The 21,192-nt window shown below is 34.6% G+C and overlaps 1 protein-coding gene across 1 annotated transcript; it reads left to right on the top strand.

Annotated features, from left to right (window-relative positions):
* Positions 1–1,386: 1,386 nt before the first annotated feature.
* LOC113272974 (putative F-box protein At4g38870) lies at positions 1,387–2,730 on the top strand. The gene has a single exon (XM_026522753.1). It carries the CDS (start codon positions 1,387–1,389, stop codon positions 2,728–2,730), a length of 1,344 nt encoding a protein of 447 aa, XP_026378538.1.
* The last annotated feature ends 18,462 nt before the right edge of the window (positions 2,731–21,192 follow it).

Genomic DNA, 21,192 nt, shown 5'->3' with positions numbered 1-21,192 from the left:
TTACATAATAATTTTATCGAGTATAAAAGACGCCACCCGCAACCTAATTCTGCCATGGGACCACTCCGGAGGTATTTTCCAACAAACCCTTCGCTTTAATTTGATTTTGATTGATTCAATCGAATTGAAATCATCAAAACAAGGTTTTAATAGGAGTTACAGAGCCATGTTCGGTTAGGTCGATTTTCCAAAAAACCCTAGTTTACTAACCCAACTTCTTGAAAATGAAGAACACGAAGAACAGTTCGGTTCTATTGGATTTAAAACTAAGTCACCGAATTCTCTGTTCAGTTGTTTCGCAAAAAAATTTAAAATTACAAAGTAACCGAACTCCAACCTTAGAACCGAAAAAAAAAATCCAGACTAACCGAATTGTGTTGTTGTGGCCACTATGTTGAGTTCCAAAATAACCGAACTTAGCCAATAGAGTTTGTTTTGTTCGCAAAAAATTTTAAAACTACAAAGTAACCGAACTTAGCCAATAGATGCTGGAACTTCACATTTTTGTTTGTTTGTTAAGTTCGGTAACTTCACAATTTTATCGCAAAAACCGAACTCAGAGTTCGGTTGGTTAGCTGTTAGGTTACTTGTTCATCTCACGGGGCAACCGAACTACAACTTCAGATGACTTAGGTTACTTGTTCTTCATATAAAATAACCGAACTGTTCAAAATCCAGTTCAAATCCGGATCATTTTGAAGATTAACAAATATTTTAGGAGATGATGGAGATGAAGAATCAGATGAGTTTTCATAATTTGAATATTCAAACTTAGTGAGTTGGAAAAAAATTTATTTTTCATGTTTTTCTCCTTCATCTTCTTTAACTCTACTCTCTCAATAATTCTACTCAACTAATAATAAACCCATCTTTTAATTTAATCTCACTAATTATTTTTAACTAATCATTCACTAATCATAACCTAAAATTAATTAAGAGGGTAGATTAGGTATTAAATAAATAACTAGATATGGGGTGACCTAGAATTACTTCTAATACCTTTACCCAAAATAAAACCATGGTCCCCCAAAAAAACCATGGTCCCCAAAAAATCGTTCATTGGATTCTGAACAAATTTACCGAGGTCAACCTGGCCCACTTCGGGACCAAGCTACAAAGAGCCCAATCATTAATAGCCCTAGCCTAGGCTGGAGTCGTTTTGTTTGCTTAAGACTGGTGTTTCTGCCCGCTGATTTGGTATGTATCATTGATTCCTTATTCTTCTTTATTTCCAATTATTTTCATATATTATTGGATCCACTTGTGTATTCTTAAGTTAACTAGGGTTGTCTAGAAGGAATTTTGAGAAAACTCGGCGATTCGTCTATTACTGTTTAATCATACGGAACATTAGTTGCTCATTATAAACGACTCCCAAGCGGAATGATGGATACTGCTGCAAACCATGTTAACCTAGAAACAGGTATGGGAAATCCGTTCTTTTGTCTCAAAAGAAAACTCAACGAGGATCACGTTCGTACCGATCAGAGGATGAAGGGAAGTGATGATGGTTTTAATCCGTGCGATATTGGTGAACAATTGATAGTGAGCGAGATACTTAGCAGATTACGTGTAAAGCCACTTATGCGACTCAAGTGCGTATGTAAGCGTTGGCAATTCTTGATTGAACAAGACGAATACTTAATTCATCAACACCTTGCTCGGTCGAAAACACGGCCACGTCTCTTAATATCTGGTCATGACCGCGTAGGTCTAGAGGGTATTACTAACCAGATTTTGTTGACAGCTGAGTTATTGGTTGAAGGAAGAGACCGAGCAATATCCGCAGTATCAGTTGACGCCATAGTAATGGAAGAGGATTGGTCTAATAAACTAATATTGGGACCGGTAAATGGCATGATCGGTTTGCTTGACGAAATCGATGCTGAGCTCCGTATATTGAATGTCAGCACCCAAGAAATAACACATTCAATTCAATCAACACCATTAAGCAAATTAAATGTAGAAAATTCTAGTATCGTCTGGTCCAAGAGATTCCCTGTGAATTATGAATTGGGATTTTGTCCTGCCACAAAGGTGCACAAAGCGATTTGTATATGGAGCATATCATCTACGGACAATATCCCCGTTTCCAATGTATTTTGCGAAGTGCTGACTGTAGGAGACAATAAGTGGAGAAAGATTGATGAAGTCCCGCAATATGACGTTGGAATTCGTGGAGCTTCTGTTTATGTGAATGGTGTTATATACTTCAGAACTGAGATGCTCATGAAGGAAACTCATGAAACAGATATTAACGGGCCTAAATTCATTGTAGCATTTGATGTTGATACCGAAAAGTTTAGATCAGTCATAATCCCAAGTTCTATTCTCAACCAGCGACAAAACTGTACTGATAATATTGGTTTAACAGAATTGGATGGACGCTTAGCTTTGTTATTCAGCATGAATTCCAACAGTGTCAAGCTAGCATTATTAGATGATTATCATAACTGGACTGAAGTGATTGTTGAATTACCTTCTTATTTGTCGGGTAGCGAGTGGCAGTTGCAGTTTATACCAGTTTTAGGAACGGAAGAAATAATCATATGCAAGACTTTGTGGAATGGAGTTCTGGATGACGATTCTCTACATTGTTTCAATTGGAAAAACAAGAGTTTCAGGAAGATAGAAATTAGTGGAGACATGCTCTCAAATTTTCTTGAGCATTCGAAGGTTAAATTATATGTGGAGAGCCTTTTTCCTGTTAAGCGGCAGAGTAAACCTTAACCATGAGCATGAATTCGTAAGCACAATGCAGTTACACCTCTATTAATTTCTTAAATATCTGATTCGCACTTAATTGGTTTAATAGATTTAATTTCTAAATTCTCACAATATTGCTTAAATATTGAAGGGTTTTCAACGCTTAACTTGATAATCTTAGTCGAGTTTCTTTTTAATTACTACGAGCATTAGATATCCAGATCTCAGCATTAATTTCTTAATTTTAGATCAGATTTGCTAAATCTTTAACTGGGATCTTCGATACTTTCAGATCCTCCCTATGCCACCATTAATTTTAGTTCTTCCCCTTTGTACTTACTGTGAACATCAAATATTTTTATAGTTACAATGAACCTTAACCTGCACAGAGACAAGTGCGTTGAACTTGAACCCTTTATGAATTTTTTTAACGTGTGATCATGTTTCGACCTTGGATGAATGAACCCTGGATCCTGAACAACTCAAAACTTTTTCTTGTAAGGATTTACATCTATAAATTGAGCATAAACTCTTTTTGTTCACCATTTTAGTTCAGTACTGAGGTTTTTTGTAGGCGATCCTCATTGTTTGTCCTTTTTTCATTGTTTGCTACAAATAACCGTGAATATGTATATGTTTCTTCTATCCCACATATATATTTATAAAAACTTCAAATTCAAGAGAAAGATATATGTTCATTGGTTTATAGCAACAACCAAAGAGTCTATAAAGATCAAACTGGTTAGCAATTTAATTCAAGCAAGATTCCGACCTTGAGGTCACAGGTTTGATCCCGATATAGGCTCACACAAATCTTTCTCTTCCCCGTTTCTGAATCACTAGCAACGTTTTTCAAGTGCTTGGTGTATGATTTAGAATCAGTACTACGATTAATAGCTAGGGATAGCAGCAGTATTGGCATCACTAGCATTGGGTGTAGTAAATATGGAAGTACATAGTATTTGCAGGTGTAGTTTGCTAGTTTTCGAGATTTTTTGAGTTCTGACAATGCTTCTTTCCCTTTTTCTTCAAGCAACCAAGCAAAATCAACTGAAGCACTAGGATAAACATCAGGTATAAGACACTTACCATCCTAGGCATGCTTGTAAATCCAGTTGAGTTCCGTATAACGAATTTTACGTTGATGTTTCTTCCACTGTTCCGTTATCTTCCAAATTCGGGTTCCTTGATTCAATTTTTTGTTGACATGCATCACTGGCAAGCTCTGGAACCTCATGAGTAAACGATGTGCTTCTGATTGCGGTGGCCATACTTCTTGTTGTAGATCTATGGTCCATGCACATTTTCACAAGGATTGACCCCACAATCTAGAGAACAAGAAGTATGGCCAGCACAATTAGAAGCACAATCAGAGGTCATACCTCATGAGTTCCTTCATCAAATCATTTCTTCTTTCTTCTTCAAGATCTTTGCTATAGATGATATCATGGGTTTGTAGTTGAGACTCGAGACTTTGCATTGTGGATCAAAAACATTAGATTTTCATTATTGCCACAAGTGTACCAAAGTCCGTGGGAAGTACTAATATAAACACCGGAGAGCCTGGGGTAAAGTGAAGCTTGCTTTTATTACGAATGTTACTGCAAGGAGAGCCACATTCCTAAAAGACGTGGTGTATTGGATCACTGGATTTTGTAATTATATACTTGCACCTCTTAGAAAATAATGTATGTAAATATCGAAAAGTATGGCTCTTTAAACATTGTTAGCACAGTAATTTCAATAAATTCAATTTTCTAAATCTTACTTTGTACTAAAAGGTACATTTATGTCTCCATAAAATCATAGTTTTAATTCTAATCTGGATTCTTTGCATTAAAATGCTCAATGATACGCGCCGAGATTTCTGTAAAATTTGCAATGCTCCTGCATCTAACTCCTTTAAAATCCTAAGCTCCTTAGGCTCCACGTTGAACGGTGACCGTCATCCTCTCACAGAATTGCTCCCTTTCACTTTTCCTCAAAGGAGAGAAATAAAGAAATTTTTTTATTTATTATCCCGAAAAAAGATTTCTACTCACAAAGGAGAGAAAAAGCGATTTCTACTCACAAAATTAACAAATTTATCCGAGAAAAAAAAACAAAATCCAGGAAAATAAAAAGAAAAAAAATCGAGAGAAAAAAAAAACAAAAAAAAAACGTAGAACAAAACCTAAAAACCCTCCATCTCTCGCCTCTTTCCTTCTCTGTTCTCCTTAGATTTATTTTATCTTGAATTCTCATTGTGTTATTGATTAACAGGATCGAAGAAGTAGGGCACATATACATAACAACAGGATTTTGATGATGTCTTGAGAAATCAATATATTAATTAGGGTTCACATATTTAGAAAAAATACAAGAAAGCCGAAACCCTAAAACCAAACCATTGATCTCTTATTATTTCATCTTAAAATCCCGCGTCTTTGATCCGGATCATGTTTTGAATGCCTGTTTTTGATTGGTTTTCTGATCTCATAACCTGCTCTAATCTCTTTGTTCTTCATGTCCATTATTACGTTTCTGTAGGGTTTTTCTTTTTGAGTTTCATTCTACAGGGAAGGTTGCAGTTGTAGTGAAGTTGGGTTCTAGGAAGAGAATCCTGAAACAAATACGTAATCCAGATCAGGTACGATTTTTTCATCACATGTTCTTATTTTTACTGAACACACTCAGTTTTTTATTTTGTAAGTTGGGTTTACTTCTCCAGATCATGTTCTCCTTTGAATTCTTTCTGAATTTTAGTTTTCTGAATTGCAGTAATCATATAATTTTTAACGAATTTATTTATGTTCAATTCAATTTAAGATCTTTCTAAATGTTGTTGACTCAAAGTTTAATAACTAGGGTTTTCTGATTCTCAAGATTGATTGATTGAATTGAGACGCCCTAGAATTATCTCACAATTAGAATTTTATCTCCCTTATTAGGTAATCCTGGAATTGGTGAGTACCTGATTTCTCATATACGCCCTAATTGTATTTTACATTCATCTATTCAGCATCATGTGAACTATTTTTTTTGTCTTTCTCTATCGTGTTTATTCCAGTGATAGCAAAGTTTATGCCGCCATTAGAATGAGTTATTTTAATATATGTGATATCATCAATTTTGGAATGGAGCAATTTATGCCGGTGAGGCCTGAGTATAGTTTTCAACTACTGATGAGTAATTCGGGGCAACATGTTATGGGTTTGTTATTTGTTTTGTATGGAAACGGATGATGCTACTTTGGTGCTTGGATTATAGTTCATGGAAGAATGTCATGCATTTTGTAATTCTTTCAATAACTTGTATTCATACTAATATTTTTGTCATTGCAGGGTGGTGAATCATACATGGGTGGTACCTAAGAACCTTATATGGAAGTTTGAGCCATTGTTCCACGAGGGTTATAGTTACTTTCTTAACTTTTCTTTTATCGATTTCGATGACCTGCAATCGAGCCTCAACAACACTTATCTGACTGGTAAGATATCTCGAACCCTCAGTTAGAATCAAATTTAAAATGCTGGTTTAACATTTCCTCGGCTGCAAGAACCAAAGTGCAGAGTTAGAGATATGGACATAACTGCAACTCCAATAGGTTGGATGAGTCTCTATAGGTTGCTTTGGACCAAAATTATAACTTAACATCCAAAGTAAACGATCCAAAATTTTTACTTTGCAGGGATAAGGACTAGCCACCACTGTTCAAAACCAAGGTGAGTGACAAATACCATATGCTAATGCAATGATTTTTCTGTTTTTCATATACTAGTTTGGGTTAATAGGGTTCAAGTCCGATATTAAGTTTTTCTTAGGGAAGATTAGAGATTTTAAATTTTAGATGTAATCCTTTTCTTTGTTTTTTGCAAACTGTCTCCGATATTGGATTTAACTCGCTTCATTAGATTTTGTAGGTGCTTGCTGACAATCCTACGTGTGCATATTATCGAAATTCAATATCATTTTTCATTCTACCAAGTGCAACCTGTCTGATTGAGGTAACAGTGGTAAAATCTTCATGTCTGTTTAATGTAGACCGTTGGAAATCTTGAACCTAGGAATTCTAGACCATATTATTTTGACATTGATATATATATGTGCAAAACCTAATTATTTTTATTGCTGGTGCTTATTTAATGTAGCTTATGTACATTTGAGAGTAAATCGACAATGTGCATACGAGTTATACTCATACTGTGGGTATCCATCAGAGATAACAACATTTAGACTAAAATTGTCATTGTTAAGCGCGAAAGTACTAAGTTACACAGGATATTTACTTATGGTTTGCTTGCAAGTGTTTGAAACCTAATCCTACCAAAATTATTTGTGTGTCATCAAATTTTAGTAGAACCTGCTTCCCGCAACCACTTAAAATAATGTCAATGCCTTAACATATGTGTGCATAATGCACCTACTACAGATTTGGTATGGCATCATAATGAACTGGGAGGTTTCTTTATCACTCAGACGTATCATTAATGGACCGGAAGTTTTCTTTATACTATTTATGTTTTGCATGATTGTTGATGTAATACCAGAGCTGACCGAAATCAACTATAGGTCAGTTACATATAGAATATGATAAGTATCTTAACATTATAGACTATGGTTTTACATAAGAATGTCCAACAGGTGCTGTCACCGGTTTAGCTTCCCCAATCTAAGATATGTCGCTAAATCTGATCTTTCTTTTATGCACGTGTTGAAGGAAATGAATATAATTATGTACAAGGAAACTGCAACATACTAGCAGACGTTGGATGGTATTATTTGGCATACACTGAATGCAAAAATAAAGTTGTTGGTGAAATACAAAATTGAAAGATCAGGTAAAAAACTCGGCAGTGCTACCAATCATTAATTTATCAACATTTGAACGCACTATCCCATTCCGTTAATATACATAAAAAAAAGAAAATTAACAATGGTATTGTAAGTACCTTATGCACTTTGATTTGTATACTTTTATTTCTCTGCGTTTTTTTCTCATATTTTGATTATTTATATGTTAATTGATAATCTTCTTTTTCTCATATTTTGATTACTGATTTTTCCATTGGACTAAATGTGTTGCCGATACATATATGAATCACAATAATGTAATTATTTATGTGCATGGATGCATAATTACTATGAAGGATGTAGTATTTTTTCAAGTGTTAGTATTGTTGTGGATGCATGGATGAAGAATTTAATCAAATGCAAGAAAAACGATTATTCCAAAGCGAAAGAGCGACCAAGTGAAGCTATATTTTTGAATCCATGTATGGGGAGCTTATATGCATCTAGAGATTATTTAATTGTGTGTTTCCATTTGTGTGTGTTTTTACACATAACTAATGATGATTTGTAATGTGAAGGTAATCTTTGTGAGTGTTTCACCTAGCAATTGTAGATGCACATGTTGCAATGGAGGTTTGTTTCTGACATCATTTAGTATTTGTTAAATTTGGCTACTTTTATATTGTCTAAGTATGTTAAAGGTACAAGGTAGTATCTCCAAGTTGGTTCCTAGGATCTTCTGTAGCTAGATTATACTATCATATTGTTCTGTATGGAAGAAGGGAATTTTGGTTCAAGTTGAGTGCATAAATAAAAATTGATCAAAATAAAATAGAAGAAGTGATTTTTTAATCATGTTCATTCTGTTCCAAAGATTTTGTTAACTAATGATTAAGGCTAATTTTTTAATCGAAGCAACTACACTGGGTTTTTGGTATGAGCATTTGTAGTTCTGAAATAATTCACAAAAATTGGACCAAAAGTAGAAGAAATTAATACAAAATGCTCTACTAAAAATTGATAAAGGTTTATTCACTTAGACTGATGTATACCGTGATTCCGGTTTTGATTGTCACCTACTCATCTGTACACGTAGTACACCAAAATTAAAAATCGCGATGGGGTACGACGGACTGTGATCAGTAAGATCTAACAAACACCAAATCAAAAATATGTCGGCGAAAGAAGAAGCCGAGCCACACCAAATCAAAAATGTATGTTGAAGGGGTGGGACGAAGCCTAGCACCAATTCAAAAATGCACGACCAGGTGAGGTGAAGTCATATCACACCAAATCAAAAATTTGTGACTTTTTTAACCTCCAAATGCCTATATAATGTGCTGAATAAAATCTTCTAGAGTAGAAAAACCATAAACGAAATTTGAGTTACGTTTCATAAAATTGATTTCTCACGGTGTTACATGCACAGTCATATAACATGAATTTTCAAATTTATGAATTCTTACAAACCTGTGAGTGATATTCACCTGTTCATCTCAAATCGGGACGGGGTGAGGCGAGGCGAAGCCGAAGCCGAGCTTTACCAAATAAAAAATATGGTTAAAAGAAAAAGATGCCTAACAAATTAGTTTTTTAGGAAATAATAGAAGAGAAATGTGTGTGCATGTAGCTTTTTGACTTTAGGAAATAATTCCAATCGCACAATGGTGAATGGTGAATGATGTGCATAAAGGTTTAGGAAATAATAAAGTCGGCTCATCAAGTTTAGGATGATTAGGCTGTAGTTAGTTAGGTTGTTCTTAAATTGATGCATCGGTGGATATTGATACATCTGATAAAGCAAACTAATATGAAATTTTCACATCCAGGGGTTAATGATTTAGAAAAATGAACTACTATGGAATAAAGTTTAAGTTCTTAGTCAACCCTAATAAGTTATGTTGTCCACATAATCATTTAGATGATTCACACCCAAGTTCTTTCTGATTTCAATGTGTATGAAAGGATGTCGGCATCTATTACTGTCATGTGAGTGATATTAATCTGTTCTTCTCAAATCGAGGCGAGGCGAAGCCGAGCCACATCAAATCAAATCGGGACGGGGCGAGGCGAAGCCGAGCTTTACCAAATCAAAAATATAGTTAAAAGAAAAAGATGCCCGAGCGTAGCACGGGCATAAAATCTAGTATATATAAATTGCGGATAGACTCTTTCAGGTTTCAGGCACTTAAAATGATTTTCACCGTTCTATCTTAGCATTAAGTCTCTCAGTTGGCAGCCCAATCCTTTTTTTTTTGTCTTTCCTTGTTTGCTAGCAGTAATCATGAACATATAAGCATGATTCTACACCGTATATATGATGTATAGAAAGTTTAGATTCAAGCGAAAGATAAGGGTCCATCAATTTGTTGTAACGTTCATAGACACCATGACTAGTGGTAAATGTATATCCGACCATGAGGTCACAGGTTTGATCCCAGTTTAAGCTCACAAAAATCCTCCATCACTCGATGGTTGAGTCTTTAACCCATTTTTTTTTTTCCATTTCGAAGAACTTCCTATGACTTGATTATTTTTACACCAATGATTTAGGTGTATGTCCAATCTATGGGACATCAAAATCAATACCTCTAATTTTTTTTGTTCCAGCAAGAAGTTTACTTTCATTTTAAAACATGGCATCAATAAATTATATTCTTTAGAGCATGATGATTCATCAACATTACTATCACGTTATCACGATGAGCGTATTAAGCAAATTCGTGCTCCCTTCATTATTTTTTCCTGATATCTTCGTCGTTCATGTTATGATTTTGGGTTCTTCCAATGGATTGGTTCACTATCAATGAATGGATTTTTAATTCTTCTTCTTTTGTGGCCGGATTCTCGCTATCAATCACAGCATCAGTGTAAGTACGGAAAATCCAGCGACACCCACACTTGTATTCATTGTTCTTCACTAATAATTATTTGGTTTATATAGACTCCATTAAAGAGTTTTTTGGGAGCTTTAGATCTAATTTTTTGGGGAAAAAGAAGATAAGGATAAAATAAAATCTGATCCCTTTCTCTCTCTTAGATATTTTCTTAAGTACTAGAGAGTAGAAATGAATTTACAAATATAATCTTTGCTTACAAACTAAGCTATCTTGGTCTAGATATTATGTAAACTATCCTAGGAATGTTATACTACACCGACTTTCATTGGACACCACATGTCGAGTATGGTTTTTGGTGTCTACAATCCGTGTGGACCAAAAGACCACCTTACACGGAGACGAGGCTTCTGCAAAAACAAGCGATTAATACCTTTAGAATGGGGGACACATATATGAAGGAAGACATCCAGAGCAGTATTGATGATATGATTACCACTCTGCATTTGACTCAAAATCTTCGGAGCACTGGAGCAGCAGATAGCCAGGACGAGAATCCATGTGGTTATCAGGAACCAGAAACCAAACAGTACATCCCAAAGTCTTTTAACCTTCATTGTCGCAGTAGTGGATCACCTTTGCCAAGTTACTAATTTCTGTGATAGTAAAGGGGTTACAGTGTTCTCAGTTTCGTTCATCTGCTTTTTACTTGCAAGGCAAAGGTCTCCTCGATAACAGAGATATATTTGTCAGAACACTTTTAAAGTCCGATCATGAGGTCACAGATTTGATTCCAATTTAGGGTCACAAAAATTCTCGACCACGCCATGTTCGAGTCTTTAGGCAATTTTTTAACACCCATCTTAAAGGACTTTTCACGACTTGTCACCAACAAAAGTTCCTTGACGAATTTTATTATAGTGAATAATAACAATGTTTTACCTCTTACTATAGAATTTTCTGTCATCCCCAGTTTTATGATTCATTTCCAATTGTACGTAAGATATTCACTTTTATGTGGTGCAACTTACTAATGGTAGAGTTGATTGATTCTCGTTACAACATTAAATTTGCTAAATCATTACTTTGTTTATTTCTAAATTCAATGGACACCGATAACTGCGCCAGATTCTCAATATATTTTTGCAATGTGTCTATCATATTTCGATAATATTTCTAACTCTTGTTGTTTAAAATTGATCGTAAACTATTTCTAATTCCAGGAGTTAAATAAATATTAGGTTCACCGCTTTATTTTTAACCCTAAACTTCTCACTTGCGATTGTCATCGTTTTTTGAGATATTTTGTAAAAGGATCGTATGTTTTTTTGCCTAATTAGGGTCTGGTTCGTAAAACATGCAGTTGATGCATTAGGATCGTAGACTGACGAAAGACCGTTAGAAAACCGTTTACTTACCTTATTTTATTTACCAAATACCTTGACCAATGGTTGACTGAAGCTGACCGTTCGTATACTGTCAAAAGGTTTTTATTTTTGGCCCCAAATACTTTCCCCATCTCATTCCGCACACAGAGATCAAACATCCTGTCTTAGAACTAAAATCAAACACCTGATGATGCTGAATTATATTAGTTAGCTAATTTTTCAAAAATGCAATCACCGTGTATTAAACCCTTGAAAACTTTCAAAAATGCAATCAACCAGTCACCGAGTAATAAACCCTTGTCAACTTAAAATCTTCCTGAACTCAATTGTGTTGATAATTCTTCAACTCCGTCTCCTTCGTTTTCACTTATGGCATTTTTCTTGTTTCAACCAACGATCGTGAATGTAAGATACTAAATTGAAAAATTGCTAGCAACAATTCAAAATCCAATCTTGAGGTCATAGGTTTGATTTATGCCTACGAAATTCCGGACTGCAACCTCACTTGATTCGCAAGGAACTTCTGCTATAAACACAACATGAAAATCTGTTTTCAACATATATACCAGAAGCGGTTAGCATTCTATCTTCTTTTCATTATCTTCTCGCTTTGTTTTACGTAGCGTATTTACTTCCAGTTTCTGTTGCTAAGTTCAAGAGTGGGTAACTTGCGTTGTGCTAACTCAAATTATATCCGACAGTCTTATCCTGGACACATTTCGCACTTCAGGGATTAGCATTGCGTATACCCGCGAATTAATGTGTTAAGGACAACTTGTTAAACCTGTGATTCCGTCCTCGTCAAGTTGTTCACTGTAGAGTTGTTGGATTCAGCTCTTTATATATTATTTTGATACATCTAACATTCCTTTTATTGTTGCACGATTCCAACATATTGAACTTAAATTTCATTTTAGTACCTTTGCCAACTGTTTATTTATAGCTTGATTATTACATATGTGTGGGACGATCTTAACATTGTTTCTCCTTATGACATTGATCACTAGTATTCTTCTTGGGGTTTGTAAACCGATACCCCATACATTCGCTATGATTCCATCATTACGGCAAATTGTGTCAAGGAAGGACCCCGTCGGATGACAAACATCTTCAAAAAGGCTACTGTGAAATTGTGTACACCAATCATTATGAGATGCCACAAAAGATTTATCGGTTATTAATAGATCTTATAAATTTATTTCTTTGGATATTACTCTTCCTTTGGACGAACTTAAATATGGATTAATATTTATTTCATAATTTATCGTAATATTAGTCATTTGATTGAAGGGTGGTCAGTTGTGCTCTAGCACAAGGTGTTATATGCTCTTACAACATGGTATATTTGGAAAGCTAGATGCTTGAAATGCTTCCAGAAGCAACAACAAACCCCTGCGGTAACAATCAACTTAATAGCAAGCCATATACATACCAGTAACAACATTCCATTACAGCTGCACTACAACAGAAACCCAAACCCAGGACAACTAGACCAATTACAAAGAAGGAAACACCAAACAAAATTAACAGTGATCTGCTACAATTCCTGGGTAACTCACTCTCATACTACTATTATAATCAATGTGTTAACAAATGAACAAGGAACCGCCAAAGGACGATGGGCCTGCCATTGCAGTGATCTCTCTGGAAGACAGTAATGCACGAAGCATAATTGCAGCAATGAAATGGCATCAACACAACATGCAACAAATCTGCAATATAACACTAGAGGATGGAAAGATGATGAAGATACTAAAGAAGAAGTGGCAATCTCCGAAAGGACAACACATCTCCAAATGTTTGAAGACAATGTAGAACTTTTCAGTTATTTTAGACAAATGAATTGTATTTCCCTGAGGCTTAATGGAACCCAACACTTGAGGCTTTTGGCAAAGACTATATCCCATCCTCTGGTGATGGTGATTGTACTTTCCCTTTCCTTAATTATCCAATTACTGTAACAAACAATCCTCCTCAGAACCTTAATTTTAGGAGCTAGTTTCTTTAAAAAAACAAAAACTAATGATGATATATAAGTCAGGGTGAATAACGACAATGAAAAAGTGGAGGAGTCACTACTTTCTCAATGTGATTATGATTCGAAATGAGTTTTCCGAAATGTAATTGATTTTTTGGTTATCGAGAATGAAGACAAAGATCAAGTGGAATATCATTAAATGTATATTTGTGTGAACACATGGAGTTGTTAGAATCGGCCAACCAGAATCAATTTGTACACATATTATAGACTTGGAAAATTTGTAAGTTCTCTGCAAGATTTAATACCCATAATCGGATAACATTGAGATGAATATATGCCGATTCAAACAAGGCAAAATTTTTTTTTTACTAGAATCGGTACATATGTACCTCCATAATTCCGGATTCTTATGATCAGTCTTTGTAGCGAGTAATATGTATTGATTTTGGGTGTTTTTTGTTTTTGATGAATATCAACCCAGAATCGGTATACGTTAGTGCATATATCCACCGATTCTGATTGATTTTCAGAAAAAATAGATGAGGAAATTTTAAAATTTCATAGTTAAATCATTGACCAAAGGTGCGGATTGAAGGGATTTAACTCAAGCACTTGAATTGAATTGTTGTTCGGGATTAAGCTTTAGTTTTTGATTATCATGGAAATTGAAAAAAATCTAAAACTAAATTATTAAAATTAGTGTAGAGGGTAATTTAGTATTTTCAGACACTTTTATCATGTAGTGATAGGCCCAGAATGATCCGTATATGCCCAAACTGCTAATAATATTTTTTTGCACTGCAAATAATATTAACTGTTCATCATGAACCAGAGTTATATCTTATGGGAAATACCGAAAGAGACTTTGAACCATTGATTTTGAATTAGGGAGTCTGCTTACCCAGATTTTCATCGTTTGATATACCGCGACTCTGATTCTGTTGATAGCGAAGGAGACGTGTAGAAAATCTGATATCAAAGACTTAATGAAAGAACACAAAACTAAACTCAAACAATACTTCTCTTAATTGATGTATTTCGACTCATGGCTCAACAACCTATTTATATGATTAACAAACTTGACTCTCAAGTAAAAAATACTTTCCTAACATAATCAAACTCTAACAAGAAACTTCTAGAGAAACTCTTACGTAAACAAACTCTAAAACCAGTAATACTTGCAACCCAAGTAAATTTCTAAATACCGTACTACGTGTCAACAATACTTGTTGATCCATTTACTTCATGTCAACTGTACCAGTTGATCCAACCATACTCTGTCAACTCTCATAGTTGATCCATACTACTGTATCAACGACTCTTGTTGATCCCTTCTGTCTTCTTCATAGTATCTTGGTTTATTCTTCAACATCCCCCTTAAACCAAGATACTCTTTGCTAATCATCCCCAACTTTCCACGCAAGTAAATGAAAGTGTTAGATTTCAAAGACTTGGTGAAAATATCTGCCACTTGCTCTTCACTCTCAGCAAACTCAACAGCTATCTCCTTATTGCTTACAAGCTCTCTGTTGTAACGATATTTTATATCAATGTGCTTACTTATTCCATGAAGTACTGGTTTCTTAGTCAGTGAAACTGTAGACTTGTTATCACAAACTATTGTTGTTGGTGTCTTCTGTTCTTGAAACAATAACTTCAGCATCATTCTCAACCATACAGCTTGTGTAGCACAATTGCTAGCAGCTATATATTCAGCTTATGTTGTAGATAAAGCAACAACTTGTTGCTTCTTTGATGACCAAGAGAAGAATCATGTTCCTAACTGAAATCCATAACTAGATGTGCTCTTTCTTCCACCTGTATCTCCAGCCCAATCACTATCATTGAAACCAACTAATTTTGGATCTTCTGAAACATTATAGAGAATTCCCAAATTAGTTGTTCCTCTAACATATCTCAGAATACGTTTTACTGCTTGTAAATAATATCAGGTCTTGTAGCAGTCAAATATCTCAGACATCCAGCAAGACCTTTAAAGTCTGTTGAATTCACAAGTTCTCCTGAGCCTTCTCTTGTCAACTTCAATCTCTCTTCTACTGGTGTTAAGATTGGATTGCAATTATCCATCTTGAAACGCTTTAGTATTCCTTCTGCATATCTTTATTGATTCCTAAAAATTCCTCTTTCAGTTTATTATACTTCTATGCCAAGAAAATATAACATTAAACCAAGATCTGTCATCTCAAATTCCTTCACCATATCCTCCCTGAATTCCTTGATCATCTCAGAACTATTTCCAGTAAAAATAAGCTCATCCACATACAAACATACTATAATATGATTTCCAAGAATATCAGCTTTCAAATATAAAGTATGTTCATGTGGACATCTTGTAAATCCTTTCTTAATGAAATAAGAATCTATTCTTGTATACCAAGCTCTTGGTGCTTGTTTCAAACCATACAAAGTCTTATTTAGTTTGTATACTTCATTCTCCTTCCCCTCCATAATGTAACCTTCTGGTTGTTCAATATACTTCTTCTTCCAAAACTCCATTCAAGAATGCTGACTTAACATCCATCTGAAATATCTTCCAATGTTTTTGTGCAGCTAAAGCAATATCATTCTTACTGTATCAAGTTTTGCAACTGGTGAAAATACTTCTGAGTAATCTACTCCTTGTCTTTGTCTATATCCCTTAGCAACTAACCTTGCTTTTAGTCTATCTACTTCACCATTTGACTTGTATTTGGTTTTATAAACCCACTTAACACCAATAGGTTTCTTCCCTGGTGGAAGTTTCGTTAATTCCCATGTATCATTCTTCTCAATTGACTTCAGTTTTTCATTCATGGTTTGAATACAACCATGTTCTTTTGATGCTTCTTCATAAGTTACAGGATCACAATCTCCAAACAGTGCAAAGTTCACTACATCCTCATCAGTGTCTTCATCATCTCTTGATATTACATAATCATTCAACCTAGCAGGTATAACATATTTTATCCTTGGTCTTGTAGTTTCTTGTTGTGGTACTGCTTCTGTTCTTGCCTCTTCATGATGTTCTTCTTGAATATGCATTTCTTCTTCAACTACAATTGGAACTGTTCTGGAAGCAGCTGATGGATCAACATTCATTGTTGACCCAGAATTTGGATCAACATTGTTTGTTGACCCAGTATTCCAATTCCATCAAATATCACATCTATGCTTGTAATTACTTTTCCAGTTTCTAGATTAAATAACTTATATCCTTTAGTCACTGAGTTATAACCAACAAGAATACACTTTTAACTCTTGCCATCCAGCTTCTTTCTAAGTTCTTTAGGTACATGTGCATATGCAATGCACCCAAAAACTTTCAGATGTCTTACACTAGGTCTTGAACCTCTCCATGTTTCTTCTGGTGTCATGTTATTCAAACTACTTGTAGGACATCTGTTGAGTAAGTAAACAGCTGTGTCAACTGCATATCCCCAGAAATTCTTTGGTAAATATTTTGTTCTTCTTATAGTTCTTGCCATCTCCATTATAGTTATATTCTTTCTTTCTGCAACTCCATTTTGGTGTGGTGTATATCTTTCAGTTAATTGATGTTGAATGTCATGCTCTTCCATAAACTTGTCAACAACATTATATTCTTTGCCTCTATCAGTTCTCAAGATCTTTATACTCTTACCAGTTTGTTTCTCAGCATAAGCTTTGAAACTTCTAAAAGCTTGAAATGCATCATTTTTTTGTCTAAGCAAATAAACCCATGCCTTTCTACTAAAATCATCAATGAAAGTTATAAAATAATTATTACCTCCATGTGAACTTACTTCAATAGGACCACACAGATCACTATGAACAATCTCCAATTGTTGATCAACTCTTCTGGCTTTGTTGACTGGGAATTGATCTCTGTGCTGCTTGCCAAATATGCAATTTTCACATCTTGATTCTGGAAGTTCAATGAAAGGAAATCCTGACACCATCTCCTTCTTTGCTAAGGTTTGTAAACTATTAAAGTTCACATGTCCCATTCTCTTATACCATAACCAAGAATCATTGTGCACACTACTACTGTAACAACTTTCCTTTTGATGCTGAATATTCAAAGGAAATAGTCTGTTTTTGGTCATCTTTACTTTATCTATCAACCTTCTTCTTCTATCTCTAATGAAGCACAAACCATTGTAAATATTCATAGAATATCCTCTTTCAGATAGCTGACCCGTACTCAACAAGTTTTGATGTAAAACTAGAACATAAAATACATCCATGATGTATGCTTTTGAACCATTCTTAACAACAATTCCAATTCTTCCTTTTCCCAAGCTTATAAAATAAATCTTTTCTGCCACACATATGATTGCTACAACCAGTATCTAAGTACCACTTAAGTTGTGGTTGTTCTTCTGCAGTATGACATGCAAGTAGCATGTTTTCATCCTTCTTTTCTTCTTCTTCTTCTTGACTTTCTGCAATATTGTCTTTGAAATTTGCTTTATGATTATTAGCAATTGTGTTTCTTGGTTTTGGACATTCAGTAACAATATGTCCAAGATCTCCACAAATATGACATTGTATTCTTGATCTGTCTAATGGCTTCTATAACTTCCATTATTTGATCTTCCTCTATTGTTGTATCTTCCTTGAAAATCTACAGCATTAGATTTTCCTTGATTGTTTTTCCAGCTAACTTGACTCTGAAGTGCCTCTTCAACTTGTTTTGCTGCAACTGTTTTCTCTAGCAATCTTTGTTCATAAGCTTGTAATGAACCCAACAACTCATTAAGAGTCATAGTTGCAACTGTGTTGCATTCCTCTATAGCAGTGACCTTGGATTCAAACTTCTCAGGCAGACTTCTTTAAATCTTCTCTACAACAGCTGAATCACCATTGACCTTCATCTCATTGACAAGATTCAATGTTTTTGAGAAAAACTCTGAAATTATTTCAGTTGTCTCCATCTGTAATAATTCATATTTTCTTTTCAAGGTTTGTAATCTAATCTTCTTGACCTTGTCAGATCCTGTGTAGTAACTTATCAATCCATCCCGTGCTCTTTTAACTTCTTTGATGTAGATAACTCTATCCATGATAGATTCATGAATACCCTGATGAAAAATATATGTAGCTTTAGAATTCTTCTTTCTGTTATCAATTAACAGAGTTAGCGCAGCTCCTTCAGGTACTACTCCTTCTACTGGTTCAACATAACCATCTTTCACAATATCCCATACCTCCTGGTATGTGAAAATATTCTCCATCTGCAACCTCCAATGTTCAAAGTTTTTTCCTTCAAACACCGGTACTTTAATTGAACTTAAACTCGTCATCTTCTTCAACTTAACAACTCATACCCACATCCCTAGAACCTGATACCAGTGCTCTGATACCAGATGTAGAAAATATGATATCAAAGACTTAATGAAAGAACACAAAACTAAACTCAAACAATACTTCTCTTAATTGATGTATTTCGACTCATGGATGAATAACCTATTTATATAATAAACAAACTTGACTCTCAAGTAAAAAACACTTTCCTAACATAATCAAACTCTAACAAGACACTTCTAGAAAAACTCTTACGTAAACAAACTCTAAAACCAGTAATACTTGCAACCCAAGTAAACTTCTAAATACCGTACTACGTGTCAACAATACATGTTGATCCATTCACTTCATGTCAACTGTACCAGCTGATCCAACCATACTCTCTCAACTCTCATAGTTGATCCATACTACTGTATCAACAACTCTTGTTGATCCCTTCTGCCTTCTTCATAGTATCTTGTTTTATTCTTCAACAAGACGTAATGTATTGCTGGTTAATTTCTTTATCTAAGTTTGGGTGCACCAGTAACTATAATCAAGAACCATAGACATGTGTGCCTAGTTGTATCAGCTATTGTTCCCTCATCCCAGAACATCCGTATATGAACGAATTTCCTAACCCATCTTTTTATTTTTATTTTTTTGCTGATCCATAATTTCCTATCCCATCTTAAGATAATGTTATAAGAAATTATATAAAGGCAAATTTGTATTAAAAAAAAATAGCCATGTACTCTCAGCTTATGAAAAGCCAATGCGACCAATAAATGGAGATGCATATGTCCGATATTCAGAATATTGATAAGTTCAATAAAATTGAATATTTCCATATAGCCTAAAGATATGATCACATCTTTTCGATTCTCAGGTGTCAGTAATGATTTTTTTGATTACAAAATGCCCACAATTTGTTTTATAAACAGATATACTATAAGATGCCCATAATTTGCTTAAAAATTGATAAAGATAGATTACAATTGGTGATATTGATATAGGAAACTGATCATTCACTGTTAACTTATCAAATGATACACACTAATCATCGAAGATATACTCACTGAAAGTGACGCATAGTTTTAACTTTTAATTGGTGTACGAAGGTTCTATTTATATAGAAACGTAGATATACAACAAATGACATCTCTAATTATGCCAATGGCAATGACATCAAAGTGATATTATCGAATCGTTAATTTTATTTTTTATTAAAAACTAACCCTTTACGATGTTGACAAAATCTTAATGATTATTGCGTATGCGTGATGCTACTGATCCATACCCAATAGAAAATGCATGAGATTGTTTCTGATCCTATCAATCATAGTACGCTTACGTGAGATTATTCATGTTAATAATACTGCCTATGGGCCGCATATTCTTTTGCCTCGAGGGATGTAAAAAAAAACAATTCACAATGGTGGGCGTTTTAGCAAAATGTTAAGCTAGTACTACTGATTCGCAACGGTCGTATGATCTACCTTGCAACGATCGTATGATCCACCAACTTGTATCCATAGTGTAATGAGGAGGAACAGAGATGTCCTCCCCAATTTTCCCTTTTAATATTATTTTCCTTTTCTTCTCGAGGAAACTTGTTCACTTCCCCCCTTCTTTCTATCCTTTTCCTTGATTAATAATTTCCCTATTGGTTCACTTAAAAACAAAAAATGTGAAGGAAATCACAAGATAGACTCGGAATGAACTCGGGCTAAAACTAGGAAATTTCGTAGAAAACATGGTGGAACCCGCTTAACTAGTGCTTGTTCCGAGTAAGAATGGGTTATCCATAAAACGAAAGAGATAGTTACATCATACACCACGGTTTTACAAACTGTGCGATGTATCCTTATGTAGTGTGGAAAATACGTAGAATACACCACACTTTTAGAAACACGTGACCGGTTTTTTAAGCTTCCCTCACTAATTCCTAACTCTTCATCCAATCTGAAGCATTGCATGCCTTCAAGGAAGTTTAATATCTCATGCATTTAGGAAACGACCCATATTGCTGTCAGAGTGGATGCTACCTTCAAATTCTATATAAACTTATACTTAGTATCATTATTATACACACACAATCTCTCACCGTTGGTAATTTATACACTCTTTATTTACTCCATCTTTCCACTCTCTATAAACTTTCATTGATTTCATCTCACCAGATTCTTGGATTCTCTTTCCCTCGGATCTTATAGTTTTTTCAGTTAATCGATCCTTGAAA

Source organism: Papaver somniferum, chromosome 1, assembly GCF_003573695.1.
Source record: "Papaver somniferum cultivar HN1 chromosome 1, ASM357369v1, whole genome shotgun sequence".
Taxonomy (NCBI): Eukaryota; Viridiplantae; Streptophyta; class Magnoliopsida; order Ranunculales; family Papaveraceae; genus Papaver; species Papaver somniferum.
The sequence above is the reverse complement of the archived record's forward strand: the minus strand, read 5'-3'. Positions and strand labels throughout refer to the sequence as shown.

What these genes read in the sequence shown, in the direction of transcription:
- LOC113272974 (XM_026522753.1), top strand. Translation starts at nt 1,387, where the DNA reads ATGGATACTGCTGCAAACCATGTTAACCTAGAAACAGGTATGGGAAAT.